We start from the raw sequence: 18,868 nt of genomic DNA, 5'->3' as shown, positions 1-18,868 counted from the left end.
GCTGCCTGTTTGCTCTCCGCCTGTGGTCTGCCTTCTCCATCGCATCGCAGCCTTTTATACTTTGCACGTCATGACACAGCTTGGAGTGTTGCTGGCGGTGAGGCGTTAGTCTTGCGTCATTCGTCACTTGTCAAAGCATGTAAGGATGATGTAGAGTATTACGTTTTCTCTTCTCAAATTTCGCAAGTTTCCTGACATACAGTTTGCACATGCAGTTAATTTTCAATAGTGCAGTAGATAGACATGTACCAAATTAAATGTAGATATATTTACAATGTTTACGTTTGACTTGAAAAAAAATCAGTATTGTGGTAAGACTTTTTTTCGTTTTCTTTCATTCACTGAGGCTGCCTCTCATTAGGAGACTATTATTGAATTATTGTAAAGATTCATTTCGATTACTTTTAAATCAGTTCATTTAATATTTTGTTCTGGTAAAGGTGACTCAAGGTGTGGTATATATTATTTTTTGGCATATCGTGATAGCAAGTACCACATGAGATAATAAAGTGAGTAAAAACGTATGAAGAAATATGAAATGAATTCTTATGCCACGAAGATTATAAAAACAATTTCTAAAGTCATCGTGTTGTGAAAATATACTAGGATTAACAGCTGTATTGCCAGTGGGACTGAGGACACTTTCTCAATTACTCAGTTGGTAATTTTTTTTAATCGTAATTGAAGATATGAGAATATACTGAACGGATAAATAAAGTACAGAAAATAGCTTTTATAAATAGCCCCCAAAAATACTGGATACGTTCACATAATACCAATGAGGAGATAAAAGTAGTGTAATGATTTTAAAGATATAATTATAGTCCCTAAATTGTTCCTTACTTACTGTAGTCCTTAAGTAATTTAGATACTACTTTTAAACCATGAGTTATGATAGAGTCTCACTGTTATTTGGTGCTTATTTTAAACGCCATTTTTTATTTATTTTTAATATAGTCTTAGTATAATTTTCATCTTGGGAGACACCATTTTTTATTTGTCTTTAGTTAAACAGTTTGGTACATCTTTGATATCTTTTATTATTGTAAAGATTATTTAGGGTGAACGCCTTTGAGAATTTCGACCCAGGTTATAAAAGTGTCGTTGGAGTTCAGGGAAGTAAGCGGGCGAGTGAAGGTAAAAGAGAAAGTCTGTTATTGTTTATGTCTTTTGGTTTTTCTTTCACGTTTCTTGTAACTCACTCTTCTGTAACTCACTCTTCTGTAACTCACTCTTCTGTAACATACTCTTCTGTAACTCACTCTTCTGTAACTCACTCTTCTGTAACATACGTACAATATAGCTCTTATGTTATTCATTTATGATACAAGACACTAGTGATATGACAGCTGGTACCACGACTGTAACGATTTAGTGAAGAACGAATAAAAAGTAACATAATTTTATTACGAAAAGATGAAACATAACTTTAAGGGAAGTGGCAGAAAAGATTTCAGGGGAAAATATGGTTTTGTCGTGTGAAGCAGTAATCTGGGAGAGTCAAAGACAGTTTCTAGTTTCAATTAATGTGAATTTATAGAGAAAATATAGAAAGACACGAGCAAGTGATCGATCAATAAAAGGTGAAAAGTAATCGTAGGTCCCATAGGTTCTCACTGTTTTTGGTACACGCGCGCGCACACACACACACACACACACACACACACACACACACACACACACACACACACACACACACACACACACACACACACACACACACACACACACACAGACACAGACACAGACACACACACACACACACACACACAGAATATGAGCTTGTGTGAGTCTTTCTTTTTAATATTAGTTTGTAATAACTGGTCCACCACATTCTGGGACGAACATTACATTCACTTCACATGCGGGCACATTCATCCTCTCTTTTTGTAATTCACTCCAACACACACACACACACACACACACACACACACACACACACACACACAAATACTCCATACATCATTTCACCTTCGATTTGGTAATTCAAGAAATCTATCAACATTCATCTTGCTCCTCTATGCTTTTTGATCATTCTACACTTACTCATTCTCGTAGTTAATTCATGGAGACTCACTTCATACTGTTACACGAAACGGTTCCTTCAATAACTGGAGCTTGGAAAGGGTGACCGAGAGGTGATAGAAAACGGTAACAGCTGAACAAGCAGGAAGGGGAACTAAAATATACCCTTTGGTCATACTTGTGTAATGATGATAATTGACTTCATGATTTCACTCCTTGGCAATAAGTGAAAGTTGGTCCCATAGGCTTGACTGTATGACTGTATATAAAGTATTCCATACACATAGAGGGAGTATAACCGGCATTGCTTTCGACCACTTAAACTTCCTTAACTTAATACTATATGTAGACACCTATTCAAACTTGGGCGAAATAGAACTCCGAATGCGCAAACCAGTGACCCATATGAATGGAAACGAGCGCTGTATCCACTCGGCCGCTACACCTTATTATTTGGAATTTCTATTCAAATATCGTTCACAATTTTTCATCTCATCCATCGCCCTCGCCACCCTCTTTACCAGGCCTTCTGTCTCAGTATCATGCAATCTTCTCTTCTCCCAACTGTTACACGCTCATGGTTACTTTGTATTCATTACAGATTTGCAACACCACCTCAGGTAACTCTCACCACATCTGTAAGCTTGCATGGCTTCACACAATAGCTTTCCTCGACGTTGCATCAATTTGCCGGTCATTACCACCTCTCCCTCTCCATTGCTTTGGTGGTTTTACATTTCGTCGTTAAGGAAGATGATAAATTTATAAACTGGTAGGCAAAAAGAGTGAACTGAAGTCAAGCCATACATACGATTAACCTATGATAAAGTCACCTTTAATATATGTGTTTTGAGAATTCATTAAGAGAGAGAGAGAGAGAGAGAGATGATTAGTCAGTGAAACATGGGAGATCACTGGTTACCTTCTTTTCTATGCAGGTATTTTATTTTATTAAGTGTTGATGATGTTCATGCCTCAGTATTGAGAGAGTGTTGAGTGTTTGGCTAACGTCACCGACCATTACTTCCTGGATGACGACGACGACTGAAGCCAAAACACCGCCTTGTGCATGATACCTCATAACACTGATCAGTTCATTGTTGTGATTGACCCACTGAGATAAAGTTTTTCATTAACCTTTGCTCATTTTCTCTTTTGTCCCTTCCCTCTCATACACCCCCCCTCCCCCCTCCTGCCCTTCCTCACCTCCAACATCAGGCGTCCTTTCCCCTTGTCCTCCCCCTTCCCATCCCCCTACCGCCCTTCAATTCCAATTTTTTTTTTTTTTTTTTAGATATAGAGAGGGTGAAAGGAGATCAGAGGTTTGGAAATTGAAGAAATTTAGGAGGAGGTAAGAGAGGGTGGGCTGACCGCCTTGCTGTAGGTTAGCTAAGCTAATAGTGTGTTAGGGTTGTGTCATAGGTGTTTTGAGGGCCTTATTTCATATTCCGCCAACCCTACTGGCGGATGCTGGTCTAGGGAGGTTGACTATTGCCTGGATGTATACTGTAGATCGGGGGTGGTAATGGACCTTTTGAGATTTGGTAACTCTTTGGGAACCATGTATGGTTGTTGTTGTCTGGTGGGAGTCTTTGAAGGAGTTCTTGCTCTGATCGTTCTATCTTTTGCCAGACTTTGCTGGCCAGGGTGTGCAGCTGCTGGTTGATGGGTTTTATTCTCAGGTCTCTATTTATCTCGGCTGTGGTTCTGGTAAATGGGTATCTTTCACCTGTGGCGAACCTCAGGGCTTCATTTTGGACCACCTGTAGTTTTAATAATTGAGTGGTGCTCATAGTATGAAGAGGTACTGCTGGGTAAGTTAATATCTGTATGAAAAGTGATGTCACCAGGCGAAGATTTATTTTCTCAGGAAGCGCGTTAAGGCGGTATAATTTTTTCAGCTCTCTTCTTGCCTTTTCCTTCCTGTTGTGGGCATGATGGGAGTAACCTGTCGTGGATATATGCAGGCCCAGGAGGGTGCCTCTGTTTGGTATTCCAGTTGGGTATTGTTGATTACTAATAGATGGGTTTTCTTTCTGCAGAAGGGTATTACTGTGAATTGCGGGAGACTGGTTTGGATTTTCCACTTTTTTTTCATAGTTATTTACCCTTTATTTTTCTCGTCTGGTGTTGTCGACCTGTAGTGCTCTTGATTTTCATCGGTGTGTTGTTTTTTGAGTGATGTCATCTTCATACATAATATCTTTGTTGCCTATTCTGGTAGGAGGTGGGGTGTCACTTGTGTAGATTATATATTGGGTGGGAGAGAAGACGCTGCCCTGGAGGACTCCGCTCATGAGTGGGAAGGTCTCTCCTGTGTGTTGTCCCACCCTCAGTCTGGCATTTCTGCCGTCAAGGAAGTTTCAAAGCAGCTTTTCGATGTTGGTGGGAAGTCCGAGTTGGAGGAGCATATATTTTAGGCCATCATGTCAGACTTTGTCAAACGCCTTCGCTACACCCGGAGATATAGATTACATTGGCTACTACTCGCTGAGGATCTGGCTATGTTCTCACATGCCAGGGCTATCGCAGTTGCGGCGGACTTCCCTTTCCTGAACCCAAATTGTCTGCAATTGATTCTGTTGGTCGTTTCCAGGTGATTTCTCAGACTGTTATTGATGATTTTTTCTAGATTTTTTTCCACGTACTTCGAGGAGGGAGATCTGTCTATAGTTTAGTGGGACGGCGGGGTTCTTTCCTTGTTTTGGTGTTAGGGTAATAATGGCCTCTTTGAATTTAGGTGGGAAGTAACCCGAGGCCAGGCAAGCGTTCTTTGTGGTTCTCAGTCTCTCCATGGCCGGGTTGTTAATGAGGATCTCCTTGGTGATGCCCGAGTAGCCAGGGGCTTTAGTTTTGGTTTTGGAGATGGTTGTTTTGAGTTCTTCCGAGGTGATTGGTTTAGATAATGGGCTGTCCTTTCTCAGATCCTCCCATATGATTTCAAGGGAAGGCTGAGTGCGGCAGGCCCCAGAGTTCGTCAAGGACGAGCTCTTCGTGGGTACCATCAAATCCCCTATTCTCTTCATTTGTGATTCGGAAGATGTTCCTCCATATGTCCCTGAATATGGGTTCTTTGTCTTGGTCGTCATATATTTTACCGCCTTCTTGGTCAGTTATATATGGTGACTCGTTACGGCTGGAACCTTTCAGTCTCTTAACTCGACGCCAGAACTCTCCTGGGTCGTTGTATGTATGTGAGAGTTGTTCTACTATTTCGGCCCATTTAAGGTTGCTTTGTTCCAGAGATCTTGTTTTTATTTCTTCCCGTATTCTTCTGTATGTATTGTAGCTTACGATGTCCCAACCATGGGTCTCGGCTCTCTGTTGTAGCAGTTGGAATTGATTTGTGAGGGCTATGAGTTCTGGAGTCTGTTGTGGGTGTGGGAGAGTTCTGTTGCGTTGGTAGGCTGTTCCTATGGCTTCACACCGTGTGATGATTTCTTCGTCTATTTTGTACACCAGCTGATTGTCTATGGTCTGAAGGATTGTCATGTCCTTGGCCTCAAGTTTGGCTGTAGCTTTTTCGTTGAATAGCTCCCAGTTGGTCTGCTTGGCGATCCACCGTGGTGGAGCTGATATAGTTATTGGTGTTGCCTACACTTGGGATCTGGCGTCCCTCCCTATGCTTCCTCCTTCTCCTCCTTCTACCGTCCCTCACCTCCAACACCGGACGTCCCCTCCACGCTCCTCATCTGCCCTAATAAAGGTTTACAGCGTCAGTTATGTCTAAATTATAATATATGCTGATTCTGAGTCTCTTTATTCACTGATTTACATATTAATGAGAGTTAGAGGTCGGGGATATTATGTTTATAGCGCGTTTTACGGATAATTGCTTTTTAATAATGATTTGAATATATATACAGTATATGCTCGTATATTGTCATACATACATACATGGATGTTGCGAAGTTTGAACCTCCAGATCCCACGAACAAAGACAGGGTGCCAGTCAGCTTATCTTCATACTGATGAATTAGTTAGAAACCGTAATAATATTTGAGTGCTATGTAAGACTTGCTCAAGGGTCAGAAATACACTTAGCTAGCATCCCTGTTTTGACAGACGTGAGTGAAAAACCTTATTAGTCATTTGGGTTACATATCACATTTGTCACAGGGGGATTACGCTGATGTCATGTCTATATGTCATGTCTATGTAATTGTGTGCCAGCTCCTGTTGCTTGATTTATGACACATGGGGAGTTTGTGTAATGGATTAAATGGTGTCACGTACTTGTAGCCTTACATTATTGCGTGTAGGCTTATAACTGCTGTTTTGTTTTGTGTTTTATGGAACCCCCAAAATGTGGAGTTCGTGTCCATTTGCATTGTAACATTTTTCCAACTTTCTTATGACCATTAAAGTGAATTTTATCTTTATAGTTAAAAGTTTATTCCTGTGTGTACAGTTTCACCTTTTTCGGGGCAGTTATCCCTAAAATTTGGTCTGTATCCCTCATCATTTAACATGGCAGTCTGGCAGTATAGCAGTCTTTACAGTTTAATATACATATGATTCCTCAGTGAGATACATATGCTTGAAGAGTTTTTCCTGTTAACATAGGACTTCAATTTGTTGTCCATTCAACATGCGGCCACTTACTTGTTGTATACCTCTCAAACCGATCCAAGTAGGTGTCCACGTCGTCGATGTTTTCATCATATATCGGTAGTCTAGGCTTCGGTGAAGTTGTGCATAATCTTGAACCTGCGTTGTTTGATGAGCTGCCACGAGATTGAACTGCAGCTAGTTTTGTTTTCTCTATCTCCCATTGTAACTTCTCTTCCTCTGCTTCTCGTTGAAGTTGTAGTCGTCTGTCCTCTGTTTCTCTCTTTTCCTTCTCTGCTTCTCGTTCTTCCGCTCTCTTTTCCCGTTGTGTGTGCTACAAATCACTGACAAACTTTCTTAATTCTTCTCCAGTATATCCAAGTTTCTCCCTCGGCTCTAAGTAGTCTTTCATTATATGGTATTCCGACATATTGCAATCGGTTGCATCACCTTTTCACTCTACTTTACTGTACTGTAGAGCTGTCATCCCACTGCTTCGTCACCACGTGTATATGCATTTGTCACGATAAACAAGCACACAAGGGGTGGAGACTTCAAACACGAGGTAAAAATTATATGTATATTTACAATTATTACAATCTTAATATTTTCCTCGTGGTTTCCTCCACACAATCTAGGGTCTCTCTCTCCGTGGGTCAGTCAACCCTCCAGTCCTTCACCTTCACTTGTCGGCTCTCGGCCCCCCACTCCCCACGTCGTCAACCCTCCAGTCCTTCACCTTCACTTGTCGGCTCTCGACCCCCCACTCCTCACGTCGTCAACCCTCCAGTCCTTCACCTTCACTTGTCGGCTCTCGACCCCCCCTCTCCCACGTCGTCAACCTCCAGTCCTTCACCTTCACTTGTCGGCTCTCGGCTCCCACGTCGTCAACCCTCCAGTCCTTCACCTTCTTGTCGGCTCTCCCCACGTCGTCAACCCTCCAGTCCTTCACCTTCACTTGTCGGCTCTCGACCCCCCACTCCCCACGTCGTCAACCCGCCAGGTTGACTCTCCCGTTTTCTATCAGCCATAACATTAATTGCTAACACAACACAACACAACACAACAAAATTCCATACACTATTTAGGTTGGGTTGAATATTCTCAAATTAGATAATATAGAAACTTAGTTTAACTATTGAAATGTTCAAACCACCCACTCCTGATCACCAGCCTGCACCAAAACTTTGACCACAATATATATATAGATATATATATATATATATATATTTATATATATATATATATATATATATATATATATATATATATATATATATATATATATATATATATATATATATATATATATATATATATATATATATATATATATATATATATATATATATATATATATATATATATATATATATATATATATATATATATGTACAATGTTAGTAAAGTTAATACAGAGAAATCAAATAAATTGATCATAAGTTGACTACATGAGTCAGCTGACATATTCACACAACTAACTAACATAGCACAATGTGTTTGTTCTCCACCTGTACTTACTCTCTTACAGCTGAAATATGTTCTTGTCTCTTGTTCCATCACTAACATAATTCAGCTGTTGGGAGAACCGGCATAGGCTGGCGTTATCACCAAGGACCTTAAGACACCATAACCTCAATACATGATAATCAATAGTAACAAATAGTTCTTTTTTCACAAGCCATATAAAAAAATCCTTTAAGAATTAAGGAGTGTTATATACAGTATTGAAAATATATTATCTTTATGGGGTAATCAAAATGAAAGCAAGTTATTTACAAACTTTAATAATCCTTCAACAGAATAAAAAACAAAACAAAAAATTGACAAAATTGAGTCACTAACATACAAAATATTTCAATAATCTACACAAAACTAGTCGGCGACGTTAACAGTCAATGAACTTATAGGAAAAATAACATAACATGGATTGAATTGCCTACGGCTTGTGAGCTAACAATATTTACAACCTTGTAACATTGTGTGCCTGAGTACATTATCTGGGAGTTGTATCCCTTCTATAATAGTAAAAGTAGCTACTGATATTTAACAAGAAAACACAAAGAGAAGTTGTCTAAGGCCGGGAGCAAAGCAGCGTCGACAAGAGACATGGTAGGTTGGAGCAGACAGTATCTTTAAAAACTGATCAGGTTGGGGATCCTCCTCAGCTGACCAGTCTTTACCTTCCATACATGCTAGCAGATCCACTGGAAGAAGAGCCTCCACCCGATGACCCGCCACTGGAGAAACTACTGTAGCTGCTTCCTCCTGAAGAACTGCCGCCGCCACTTGAAGGAGCACTGTATCCTGACCACCGCCGCCGCCGCCGCCGCCGAAGGCGCTTTATAGCCTCCACCACCGCCGCCGCCACTTGTGCCTCCCCTGCCCGCCGCCGCCGGAAGGCACTGTATCCTCCTCCACCACCGCCGCCGCCGCCACTTGAAGGCGCTTTATAGCCTCCTCCACCGCCGCCGCCACTTGAAGGCGCTGCCGCCGCCGCCACTTGAGGCGCTTTATAACCTCCACCGCCGCCGCCGCCGCCGCCGCCACTTGAAGGCGCTGCCTCCTCCACCACCGCCGCCGCCGCGAAGCGCTTTCCTCCTCGCCGCCGCCGCCACTTGAAGGCGCTCTCCTCCACCGCCGCCGCCACTTGAAGGCGCTTTATAACCTCCACCACCGCCGCCGCCGCCACCGCCACGAAGGCGCTTTATAGCCTCCTCCACCACCGCCGCCACTTGAAGGCGCTTTATAACCTCCTCCATCCTCCTCCTGCCACCGCCGCCGCCACTTGAAGGCGCATAGCCTCCTCCACCACCGCCGCCACGAAGGAGCACTGTATCCACCTCCTCCACCACCGCCGCCGCCCGAAGGAGCACTGTATCCACCTCCTCCACCACCGCCGCCGCCACTTGAAGAGCACTGTATCCTCCTCCACCACCGCCGCCGCCGCGAAGAGCACTGTATCCTCCTCCACCACCGCCGCCGCCACTTGAAGGCAGCACTGTAGCCGCCACACTGTATCCTCCACACCACCGCCGCCGCCGCGGGGAGCACTGTATCCTCCTCCACCACCACCGCCGCCGCCACTTGAAGGAGCACTGTATCACCTCCACCACCGCCGCCGCCGCCAGAAGGCGCTTTATAGCCTCCACCACCACCGCCGCCGAAGGGCTTTTATAACCTCCTCCACCACGCCGCCGCCGCCGCCGAAGGCGCTTTAACCTCCTCCACCGCCACCGCCGCTGAAGGCGCTTCACCAGCCTCCTCCACCACCGCCGCCGCCCGAAGGCGCTTTATAGCCTCTCCACCACCGCCGCCGAAGGCGCTTTATAGCCTCTCCACCGCCACCGCCGCCGCCACTTGAAGGCGCATAACCCACCACCACCGCCGCCGCGAAGGCACTGTATCCACCTCCTCCACCACCGCCGCCGCCGCTTGAAGAGCACTGTATCACCTCCTCCACCACCGCCGCCGCCACTTGAAGGAGCACTGTAGCCTCCTCCACCACCGCCGCCGCCGCCCCGAAGAAACCACCGCCGCCAGCACTGTATCCTCCTCCACCACCGCCGCCGCCACTTGAAGGTATCCTGCCGCCGCCACTTGAAGGAGCACTGCTTACCTCCACCACCACCGCCGCCGCCACTTGAAGGAGCACTGTATCCTCCTCCACCACCACCGCCGCCGCCACTTGAAGGAGCACTGTATCCTCCTCCACCACCACCGCCGCCGCCACTTGAAGGAGCACTGTATCCTCCTCCACCACCACCGCCGCTGCCACTTGAAGAGCACTGTATCCTCCTCCACCACCACCGCCGCCGCCACTTGAAGGAGCACTGTATCCTCCTCCACCACCACCGCCGCCGCCACTTGAAGGAGCACTGTATCCTCCTCCACCACCACCGCCGCCGCCGCGAAGGGCCATCCTCCTCCACCACCACCGCCGCCACGAAGGAGCACTGTATCCTCCTCCACCACCACCGCCGCCGCCATGAAGGAGCACTGTATCCTCCTCCTCCACCACCGCCGCCGCCGCTTGAAGGACCTCCTCCACCACCACTGTATCCTCCTCACCACCGCCGCCGCCACAGAGAAGGAGCACTGTGCCGCCGCCGCCACTAAGGAGCACTGTATCCTCCTCCACCACCGCCGCCGCCATGAAGGAGCACTGTATCCTCCTCCACCGCCGCCGCCGCCACCGCCGCAGAAGGAGCACTGTATCCTCCTCCACCACCGCCGCCGCCAAGGCGAACCGCCGCCACTTGAAGGAGCATCCTCCCACCACCGCCGCCGCCACTTGAAGGAGCTCTCCTCCACCACCGCCGCGCCGCCACTTGAGGAGCACTGTATCCTCCTCCACCGCCACCGCCGCCGAAGGCGCTGTATCTCCTCCACCACCGCCGCCACTTGAAGGCGCTTTCCTCCACTGTATCCTCCCGAAGAAGGCACCACCGCCGCCGCCACTTGAAGGAGCTATCCTCCTCCTCCACCACCGCCGCCGCCAGAAGGCACCTCCACCGCCGCTGCCCTCTCCGCCACTTGAAGGAGCACTGTATCCTCCTCCATCGCCACTGCCACTTGAGCGCTGTATCCTCCTCCACCGCCGCCACTTGAAGGAGCACTGTACCTCCACCACCGCCGCCACTTGAAGGCACTCATCACCACTTGAAGAGCACTGTATCCTCCTCCACCACCACCGCCGCCACTTGAAGGAGCTTCACCACTCTTGAAGGAGCACACCACTACTTTACTATTAGTAGAACCAGTAATAGGGCTGCCTCCACCACCGCTGCTTCCACTACTGCCTCCACCACCTCCTGCTGCCTCCACCACTGCTTCCACTGCCTCCACCTCCTGAAGGGGCTCTGTAACCTCCCACCACCTGCTGCTTCCACTACTGCCTCCACCACCTCCTAAAGGGGCTCTGTAACCTCCACCACCGCTGCTTCCACTACTGCCTCCACCACCTCCTGAAGGGGCTCTGTAACCTCCACCACCGCTGCTTCCACTACTGCCTCCACCACCTCCTGAAGGGGCTCTGTAACCTCCACCACCGCTGCTTCCACTACCGCCTCCACCACCTCCGCTCTGTAACCTCCTTTGCTTCCACTACTGCCTCCACCACCTCCTAAAGGGGCTCTGTAACCTCCACCACCGCTGCTTCCACTACTGCCTCCACCACCTCCTGAAGGGGCTCTGTAACCTCCACCACCGCTGCTTCCACTACTGCCTCCACCACCTCCTGAAGGGGCTCTGTAACCTCCACCACCGCTGCTTCCACTACTGCCTCCACCACCTCCGGATGGAGCACTGTATCCGCCACCGCCACTACCTCCTCCTCCACCTCCGTCAGCGTAGCTGCTGGTTTCTACACTACTGCTGTAGGTACTCGTACTTGCACTTGGAATCTCGGCATAGCTACTTCCTCCTGTAATTCCAGCTGAGCTGGTCCCACCACCACTTGCCTGGCTGGAAGCGATCGCTAGGGCCACAAGCGCCCCTAATACACCTCGTCTCTGTAAAGAAAGGTCACTTCAATACATACGAACCAGTCAATTAATCCATCTAATAATAGATTTTCCCATATCACTTCTGGCTGGCTGAGTGCGAGGAGCCAGTGTTCATGCTGTAAGTGGGGGCCCCGGCTCTGTGTGTGTGTGTGTTAGTCGCTGACTTTTCACATTTCGTCTTAGGTGTGTTGATCGTGAATCAGTACCGTGACCATAAGTGTAAGTTCATGTCTCTGATAGTACATAAGAACATAAGAATGGAGGAAACTGCAGCGGTCCTATGGGCTCATACTGGGCAGTCCAGTTTACACCCAACCCCTATCGCTCATATATCCATCCAACCTATGTTTGAAGCTATCCAGCATATTCGAGTGAATGATGATGTTTGGTAACTTGTTCCACTCATCCACTACTCTATTTCCAAACAAATGTTTACCTATCTCGCGCCTAAATCTAAATTTATCAAATTTAAAAACACTGTTACGAGTTCGCTTCTGGTTGGATAGTTAGAGTACCTTTGTAATGTCCACTTTGTTTATCCCTGACTTCCATTTATACATCTCGATCATATCGCCCCTCGCTCTACGACTCTCGAAGGAGTGCAAATTAAGATGCTTTAACCTGTCTCTGTACTCAAGGTTCCTAATGCCCAGGATTAGTCTTGTCATTCTCCTCTGAATTCTTTCTAGGGATTCTATATCTATTTTGTAGTACGATGACCAGAACTGAACTGTGTAATCCAAGTGAGACATTTGCACTTGAGTGCAAATGTCTCTTACTCGGTAAAGTTCTTCTCTTCATCTAAAGGTGTTACGGTGCTTGAAGACATCTACAGTATATCCGTGTGACCATCGTGGACGCTCGTGTGGCTTTGGAGATTATTGCAGGACTCGCCACCCACCAGATCGCTAGAGCACCGTGACGCCTCGCTGGGAACTACTTTTACTTGAAACTTTCATAGATACCAATAACAGATAGGATCAGGGAGTCACAGTTTGTGTGTGTGTGTGTGTGTGTGCAAAGGTGTTTACCGTCTGTCTTTGTGTCCTGAAGTCTATGCCATCCTAACTTAGAACCCCCTAATTTAAAACGTATGCGCAGTACAGGATAAGGAATTCAGATTGGCATAGCACTAAATTTTGGATGTACGATTATACTATAAATGTCTTCTTACCTCAAACACACACACACATATACACACACACACACAGGTTGCACTAGATATGATATAGATTTCGTAAGGTTATTGGCCTGTTAAGGGCATTGCGGATACAGCACACTGTAGATAAAACATTTTCTAAAGTACACAAGAAGGCAATGTGCAAGACATGTATCAGAACGGAAAACTCATGTAATCTGGTTAATTATCAGGATTATTACTACTTTAGCAACTGATATGGAATTTGTTTTCTATTTTTCGCAACCAATAGATGATTCACTAACGACGAACACGATCTTCATTGTAAGATATCCAAGGTAAGATCCGACCACAAGCTGAACGTCTTAATCACTCCACTGAACATCGGTATCATCTACACCCTCTAACACTGCTGTAGTAGGAGGAGGAAGAAGAGCTGGCTCACCATGCCGCCGGTGTGCCGTCAGCCGCTCTTCTGTCTACCACCAGTCGCGCCCTCGACCTTATATACTCCTTTCCAGTGATGCTCCGTCTACGTTATAGCCATCATCACGCCAACTTTTCCTGCTAAAATGCCTCTGTGATCATAATACCGTGATGGGGATGAGTGGGGAGGGGTAAGAGGGCCGTGATGGGGATGAGTTGGGGAGGGGGTGTAATGGGGATGAATGGGGGAGGTAGAGAGGGCCGTAATGGGGATGAGTGGGGAGTAAGAGGGCCGAATGGGGATGAGTGGGGAGGGGTAAGAGGCCCGTGATGGGGATGAGTGGGGAGGGGTAAGAGGGCCGTAATGGGGATGAATGGGGAGGGGGTTTCTCATGTACTACTGAAGATGATTTCATATAAGATCTGCAGTAAGCACTAGTGTACAATACCTACATCCTATTGGCTTCACTTCTCCAGCTTTTCATTTTTTTCGAAAGTTCGCCCAGAATTTGGACGTCTGCAGCTAGTAAACGTGGTGACCTACCATTAATCTTATTTTTTTTCTTCTTTGCACTAATCTCCTACCGATCAGAATTTAAGAAATAGAAACCCCTCTACTCCCTCTCCCTCACTCCCCCACCCATACTCCCCTTCCCTCACCCCCTCCCCTCACTCCCCTTCCCTCACCCCCTCCCCTCACTCCCCTTCCCTCACCCCCTCCCCTCACCTCCTTCCCCGTATTCCTCTCACTCCCCTCCCCTCACCTCGTTCCCTCACCCCCATCTTGTCGTGAGTAAGTGATGTCGTTAATTATTACACCTGACGTCGATAACCCTAATTAACGGGAGGTGAGTTATAATGACACAGTGTACATTAAATTACCTATCATTATTTAACACTTAGTCACCATTTGATGTATATGAGTTCAGACCGAAATGGGTGTGTTTCTATGTATGTATGTATGTATGTATGTATGTATGTATGTATGTATGTATGTATGTACAGTTAGCCAAAGAACCAGCGACCCCAACCTGGGTCTCGTACTGGGCAATTTTACGTGGCAATGTTTAGTAAAATAAGGCTGTATGGTAAAAGTGATTGTGATTGATGGATCTGTTTTAGGCTGTATCGCTATCAGGATAAATATTAAACAAACTAAAGGCAGTATTTTTATAATAACAAACTATTTATCATAATCTTAGATCATGAGAAGTTTCCAAAATAGATCCACCAATCATAATCACCATTACCATACAGTCTTACTTTACAAAGCATTGCCACGTAAAATTGCCCAATACGAGACCCAGGGTAAGGTAGTTGGTTCTTTGGTTGACTGTTTTTGGCTACAACTCAACAAACCCGTTCCGCTGTACTTAATCGTCTTCCGCGTAAGTGCGTATATGTGCGTCCGTGAATGTTAGTATGTGTTACTATATGTGGGTGGGGGGTGGGGGGAAACGGAAAAGTGTGGGAGAGAAGGTAGAGAAACTGAGATGGGAAGTGAAAGAGAGAAAGTGAGAGAGAGGGAGAGATTAAGAGAGAGAAAAGAGTATATCTTTCTCTTCTCCTTCTCTCTCTTCATTATTAATCTCATGAAACATCGTCTTTGTCTTCATTTATCCATCCTATGCCTTCCTTACTTCCTTCTTTCCTTCCTCTCAACTTTCCGTCCTGCTCCCCTTTCTTCCTTCAATCTATCCTCCTTCCATTCTTCTGTCCTCCCATCCATCCGTACTTCCATCACTCCATCTAGCCCAAGTATGTAAAGCCCCAACACAAAAGTCTTATACGGATAACCAGGGTTGTCTTATTAAACAATCCTCAGAGGAAATTCTGCTTTGAATATGAAGCAAAATTCATTCGTGTATAGGGACAATCTTCGCCATCTTTCGGTGTGAATTATCGTAGGGCCACAGCAGCTATGTGTGGGTTGTATTGTTTATAGTTTGTGTTTATACAGACGCACTTTAGGGCAAGGATGGGTTTGTGTTTATACAGACGCACTTTAGGGCAAGGATGGGTTTGTGTTTATACAGAAGTACTTTAGGGCAAGGATGGGTTTGTGTTTATACAGACGCACTTTAGGGCAAGGATGGGTTTGTGTTTATACAGACGCACTTTAGGGCAAGGATGGGTTTGTGTTTATACAGAAGCAGTTTAGGGCAAGGATGGGTTTGTGTTTATACAGAAGCAGTTTAGGGCAAGGATGGGTTGGTGTTTATACAGAAGTACTTTAGGGCAAGGATGGGTTTGTGTTTATACAGAAGTACTTTAGGACAAGGATGGGTTTGTGTTTATACAGAAGTACTTTAGGACAAGGATGGGTTTGTGTTTATACAGAAGTACTTTAGGGCAAGGATGGGATTGTGTTTATACAGAAGCACTTTAGGGCAAGGATGGGTTTGTGTTTATACAGAAGTACTTTAGGGCAAGGATGGGTTTGTGTTTATACAGAAGTACTTTAGGGCAAGGATGGGTTGGTGTTTATACAGAAGTACTTTAGGGCAAGGATGGGTTTGTGTTTATACAGAAGTACTTTAGGGCAAGGATGGGTTTGTGTTTATACAGAAGTACTTTAGGGCAAGGATGGATATGCTCTTCGGTTGGTCAGATAAGACAACCCATACGTACAACTACGAGTAACTTGTTCAATAGTACTGACTATGATTCTTAACTCGTGGACTAGGGGTAACAAGTCAATATACAGTACACATGTTAGTAATGATAAGTTTATTTCATTTATATAGCGAACTTGTTTGATTAGGAATTAGTTATAGATATTTATTAAGATGGACTAGACAATAGTTTTGTGTGTTATAGCTTGTTCAATGTTACTGGCACTGGATATTGTATACCTCTTTTAAAATACTGTACACCTATGCTAAATATCTTTTATCCATTGATGAGAGTAGTTCAACCCTTGAAGAATATTGTTTAATCTTCTCTTCCCTAAAGATTTATAGCTTCAACCATTATCTTGAAAGGACTATAGCTTAAATAATCGGCCTCAAGGAAACGTAGCTTGAATCATCGTTCTCATTTGGTTTTGGTCGCCTGTGTCTGAAGCGACAAATTCCTGCCTACATGCGCAACAATAATTTCTATACGATTTTTTTTATTTTAGTGCAATAAAATCTTTCATCCACAATATTTATACAATTCCAAACAAATGTTTATTTTTACACATCACATATCTCATGAGACCCTGTATGATGATACACTAACTTAACCTAAATTAACCTACCCTAACTTGAACTAACCTAATCTAACCTAACTTACATGACCGCGTTCGAACGGTAAATATTAGCAGGTAGTTAAATGACATAAAATATTAACAATTATATAACTTACAGATCTGAACCAAAACTTCTTCTTAAAAGCTTGGGACTCAGATGAGGATAATCATTTACTTCGCAACAAAATATCTATAAATAATAGTGAATAAGATGTTTTATTTTCTATCTACATATTCTACCTAAACTCTATAAAATATGTGCATTATTTGCTTCGGTTTTCGTAATGTTCTTAATACTGAGATGTCTTTATTACTCTTAATTTTTTTTATAAACTTATATATCAATCATAGGAGGTCCTCTGATAGCGTAAGGTCACGTGGGTTAAGCTTCTTCCTCGCTGTATGACCAAGACTCTCCGCTGTAGTCACTCACCCAAGCCCGCCCGGTGTTCCCTGAGACACCTGATATACACTATTTCTCTCGTTGTGAGATAAATCTACAGGCATCGTGAGTAATTACTGTCACACATGAGCAGGTGTTGCACACTTCCACCTACCAAGTGGAGCCTAGAAATAATACACCTGACTGTTGAAACAAAGGAACACTTTCCCGCGAAGTTCATGACAACAGCGGATTTCTCAAGGGACCATGAAGAACCCGACACAAAGTTCCCAAATGATCACTCGCGTCAGATATTCATATAGTGTCATTTATGGGTGAATTGAATTAGCCCAGTGCTTCCCTTTCTTAAACTTACTAATAAAGTCTTTTGCACGCGAGGGTGTTCTTCAAGAGCAAACTACTGCAGTCAGTCACTAAGGTTTGATCACCCGTATTTCTTTAACTAAGAATATACTCAGGCAATGTCTCAGTTTAGGTCTGATACCTTTCTGGCCGCTAGTTGCATGCGTGTTAACATCTCCAGTCAGAGAGGATATTAAACGGAGTAATAACTGAGAATCTTGAGCCCTGCAGTGAGCTAGAGTAAACACGGAGGTCAACCAGCCTTCTCGTCGCGTGAATCATCTTCATCTTGCAATAGTTTGTTCCGCTTAGGAGTTCCTCTCAAACGGGTCACTCACCTCTCGTGTTATTAAAATCATGATATACAGTCAAGAAGAGAGAGTAGCTACACCGGACATATCTCAACTTGTCTTAGGCTTGTCTTTGTTAGTGCATACCTTGACTGGCTTCTCGTGTGAGTTAATTAGTACTCGTATAACATAACCTCATCCGATTTAGTAAGCGAGTACAAGTAGTATAACTGTGTTCCTAAGAGTTTCTCATGTGTTTATGTGCTGATAGCATAATTTACTTGTTTCGTGAGCAAGTACTAAGAGCAAACAGTAGCCACATTGGTTCGTCATGTGACCTAATACGTGTCAGGTTAGTATTGACAGTATGGTCACAGCACTTCAAGCTTGTGGTGTGAGCTTGAGCTGGCAATATAGCCACAGACTACTGGCAAACACTGGGAGGCAACGCTACTAGCTATAATCACATCCCCATCGGCTAAATTTAAAAATTGGTTCTGCAATTATCCAGAAAGAAAGGGGATAACTACGGTATTAACTTCTCTGTCATATGTGGCGTCATGGCCATGTTGCTGACGCCGTGGATCAACATGTATATGCTGAACCCCTTCAATACGGGGACGCTAATTTTAATATTTTATTTTGCTAACCTCGGAAGATTTTATTTAGCTCAGACGGGACCCCGGATACAAGAGGTTAGTAGACTATCTCCACTTAAGATAGCGTGTAACTTTTAACCTTTAACCTTTATCTCCCGAACTATATTATCACCAACACACAAAAAACAAAATCCTGACAAATATTGAGTTCTCAGTGGAAAACAATCCTCCCACTTATGAATCTTCAATACTTTTTTTTTTTTACTTCGAAACACCCAGCTGATGAGAGCAGCCAGGTGTAAACAGGTTCAGTGGGTGGTACACTAGACTCTGGAAGGTTTACTGCCATCAA

At 44.8% G+C, this 18,868-nt stretch overlaps 1 protein-coding gene across 1 annotated transcript; it reads right to left on the bottom strand.

The window, feature by feature from the left end:
• Positions 1 to 11,046: 11,046 nt before the first annotated feature.
• LOC121880441 (loricrin-like) lies at positions 11,047 to 13,695 on the bottom strand. Its single transcript, XM_042387629.1, has 3 exons — positions 13,667 to 13,695; positions 11,699 to 12,089; positions 11,047 to 11,597 (listed from the first exon to the last, which is right to left on the bottom strand). Exons 1-3 carry the CDS (start codon positions 13,667 to 13,669, stop codon positions 11,047 to 11,049), a joined length of 945 nt encoding a protein of 314 aa, XP_042243563.1. The 5' UTR covers positions 13,670 to 13,695.
• Between the last annotated feature and the right edge of the window lie 5,173 nt (positions 13,696 to 18,868).

The sequence above is a fragment of the Homarus americanus genome, unplaced genomic scaffold (assembly GCF_018991925.1).
Source record: "Homarus americanus isolate GMGI-L3 unplaced genomic scaffold, GMGI_Hamer_2.0 scaffold39541, whole genome shotgun sequence".
In the NCBI taxonomy this organism is placed as follows: domain Eukaryota; kingdom Metazoa; phylum Arthropoda; class Malacostraca; order Decapoda; family Nephropidae; genus Homarus; species Homarus americanus.
Note: the sequence above shows the minus strand (reverse complement) of the source record. Positions and strands in the feature narration are given on the sequence as shown.

Bases quoted from the DNA above. Each gene is read 5' to 3' on its own strand.
- LOC121880441 (XM_042387629.1), bottom strand. The intron at 11,598-11,698 runs GTGGTGGAGGCA...CCCCTTCAGGAG, and splicing joins TTACAGAGCCCCTTTAGGAG to GTGGTGGAGGCAGTAGTGGA.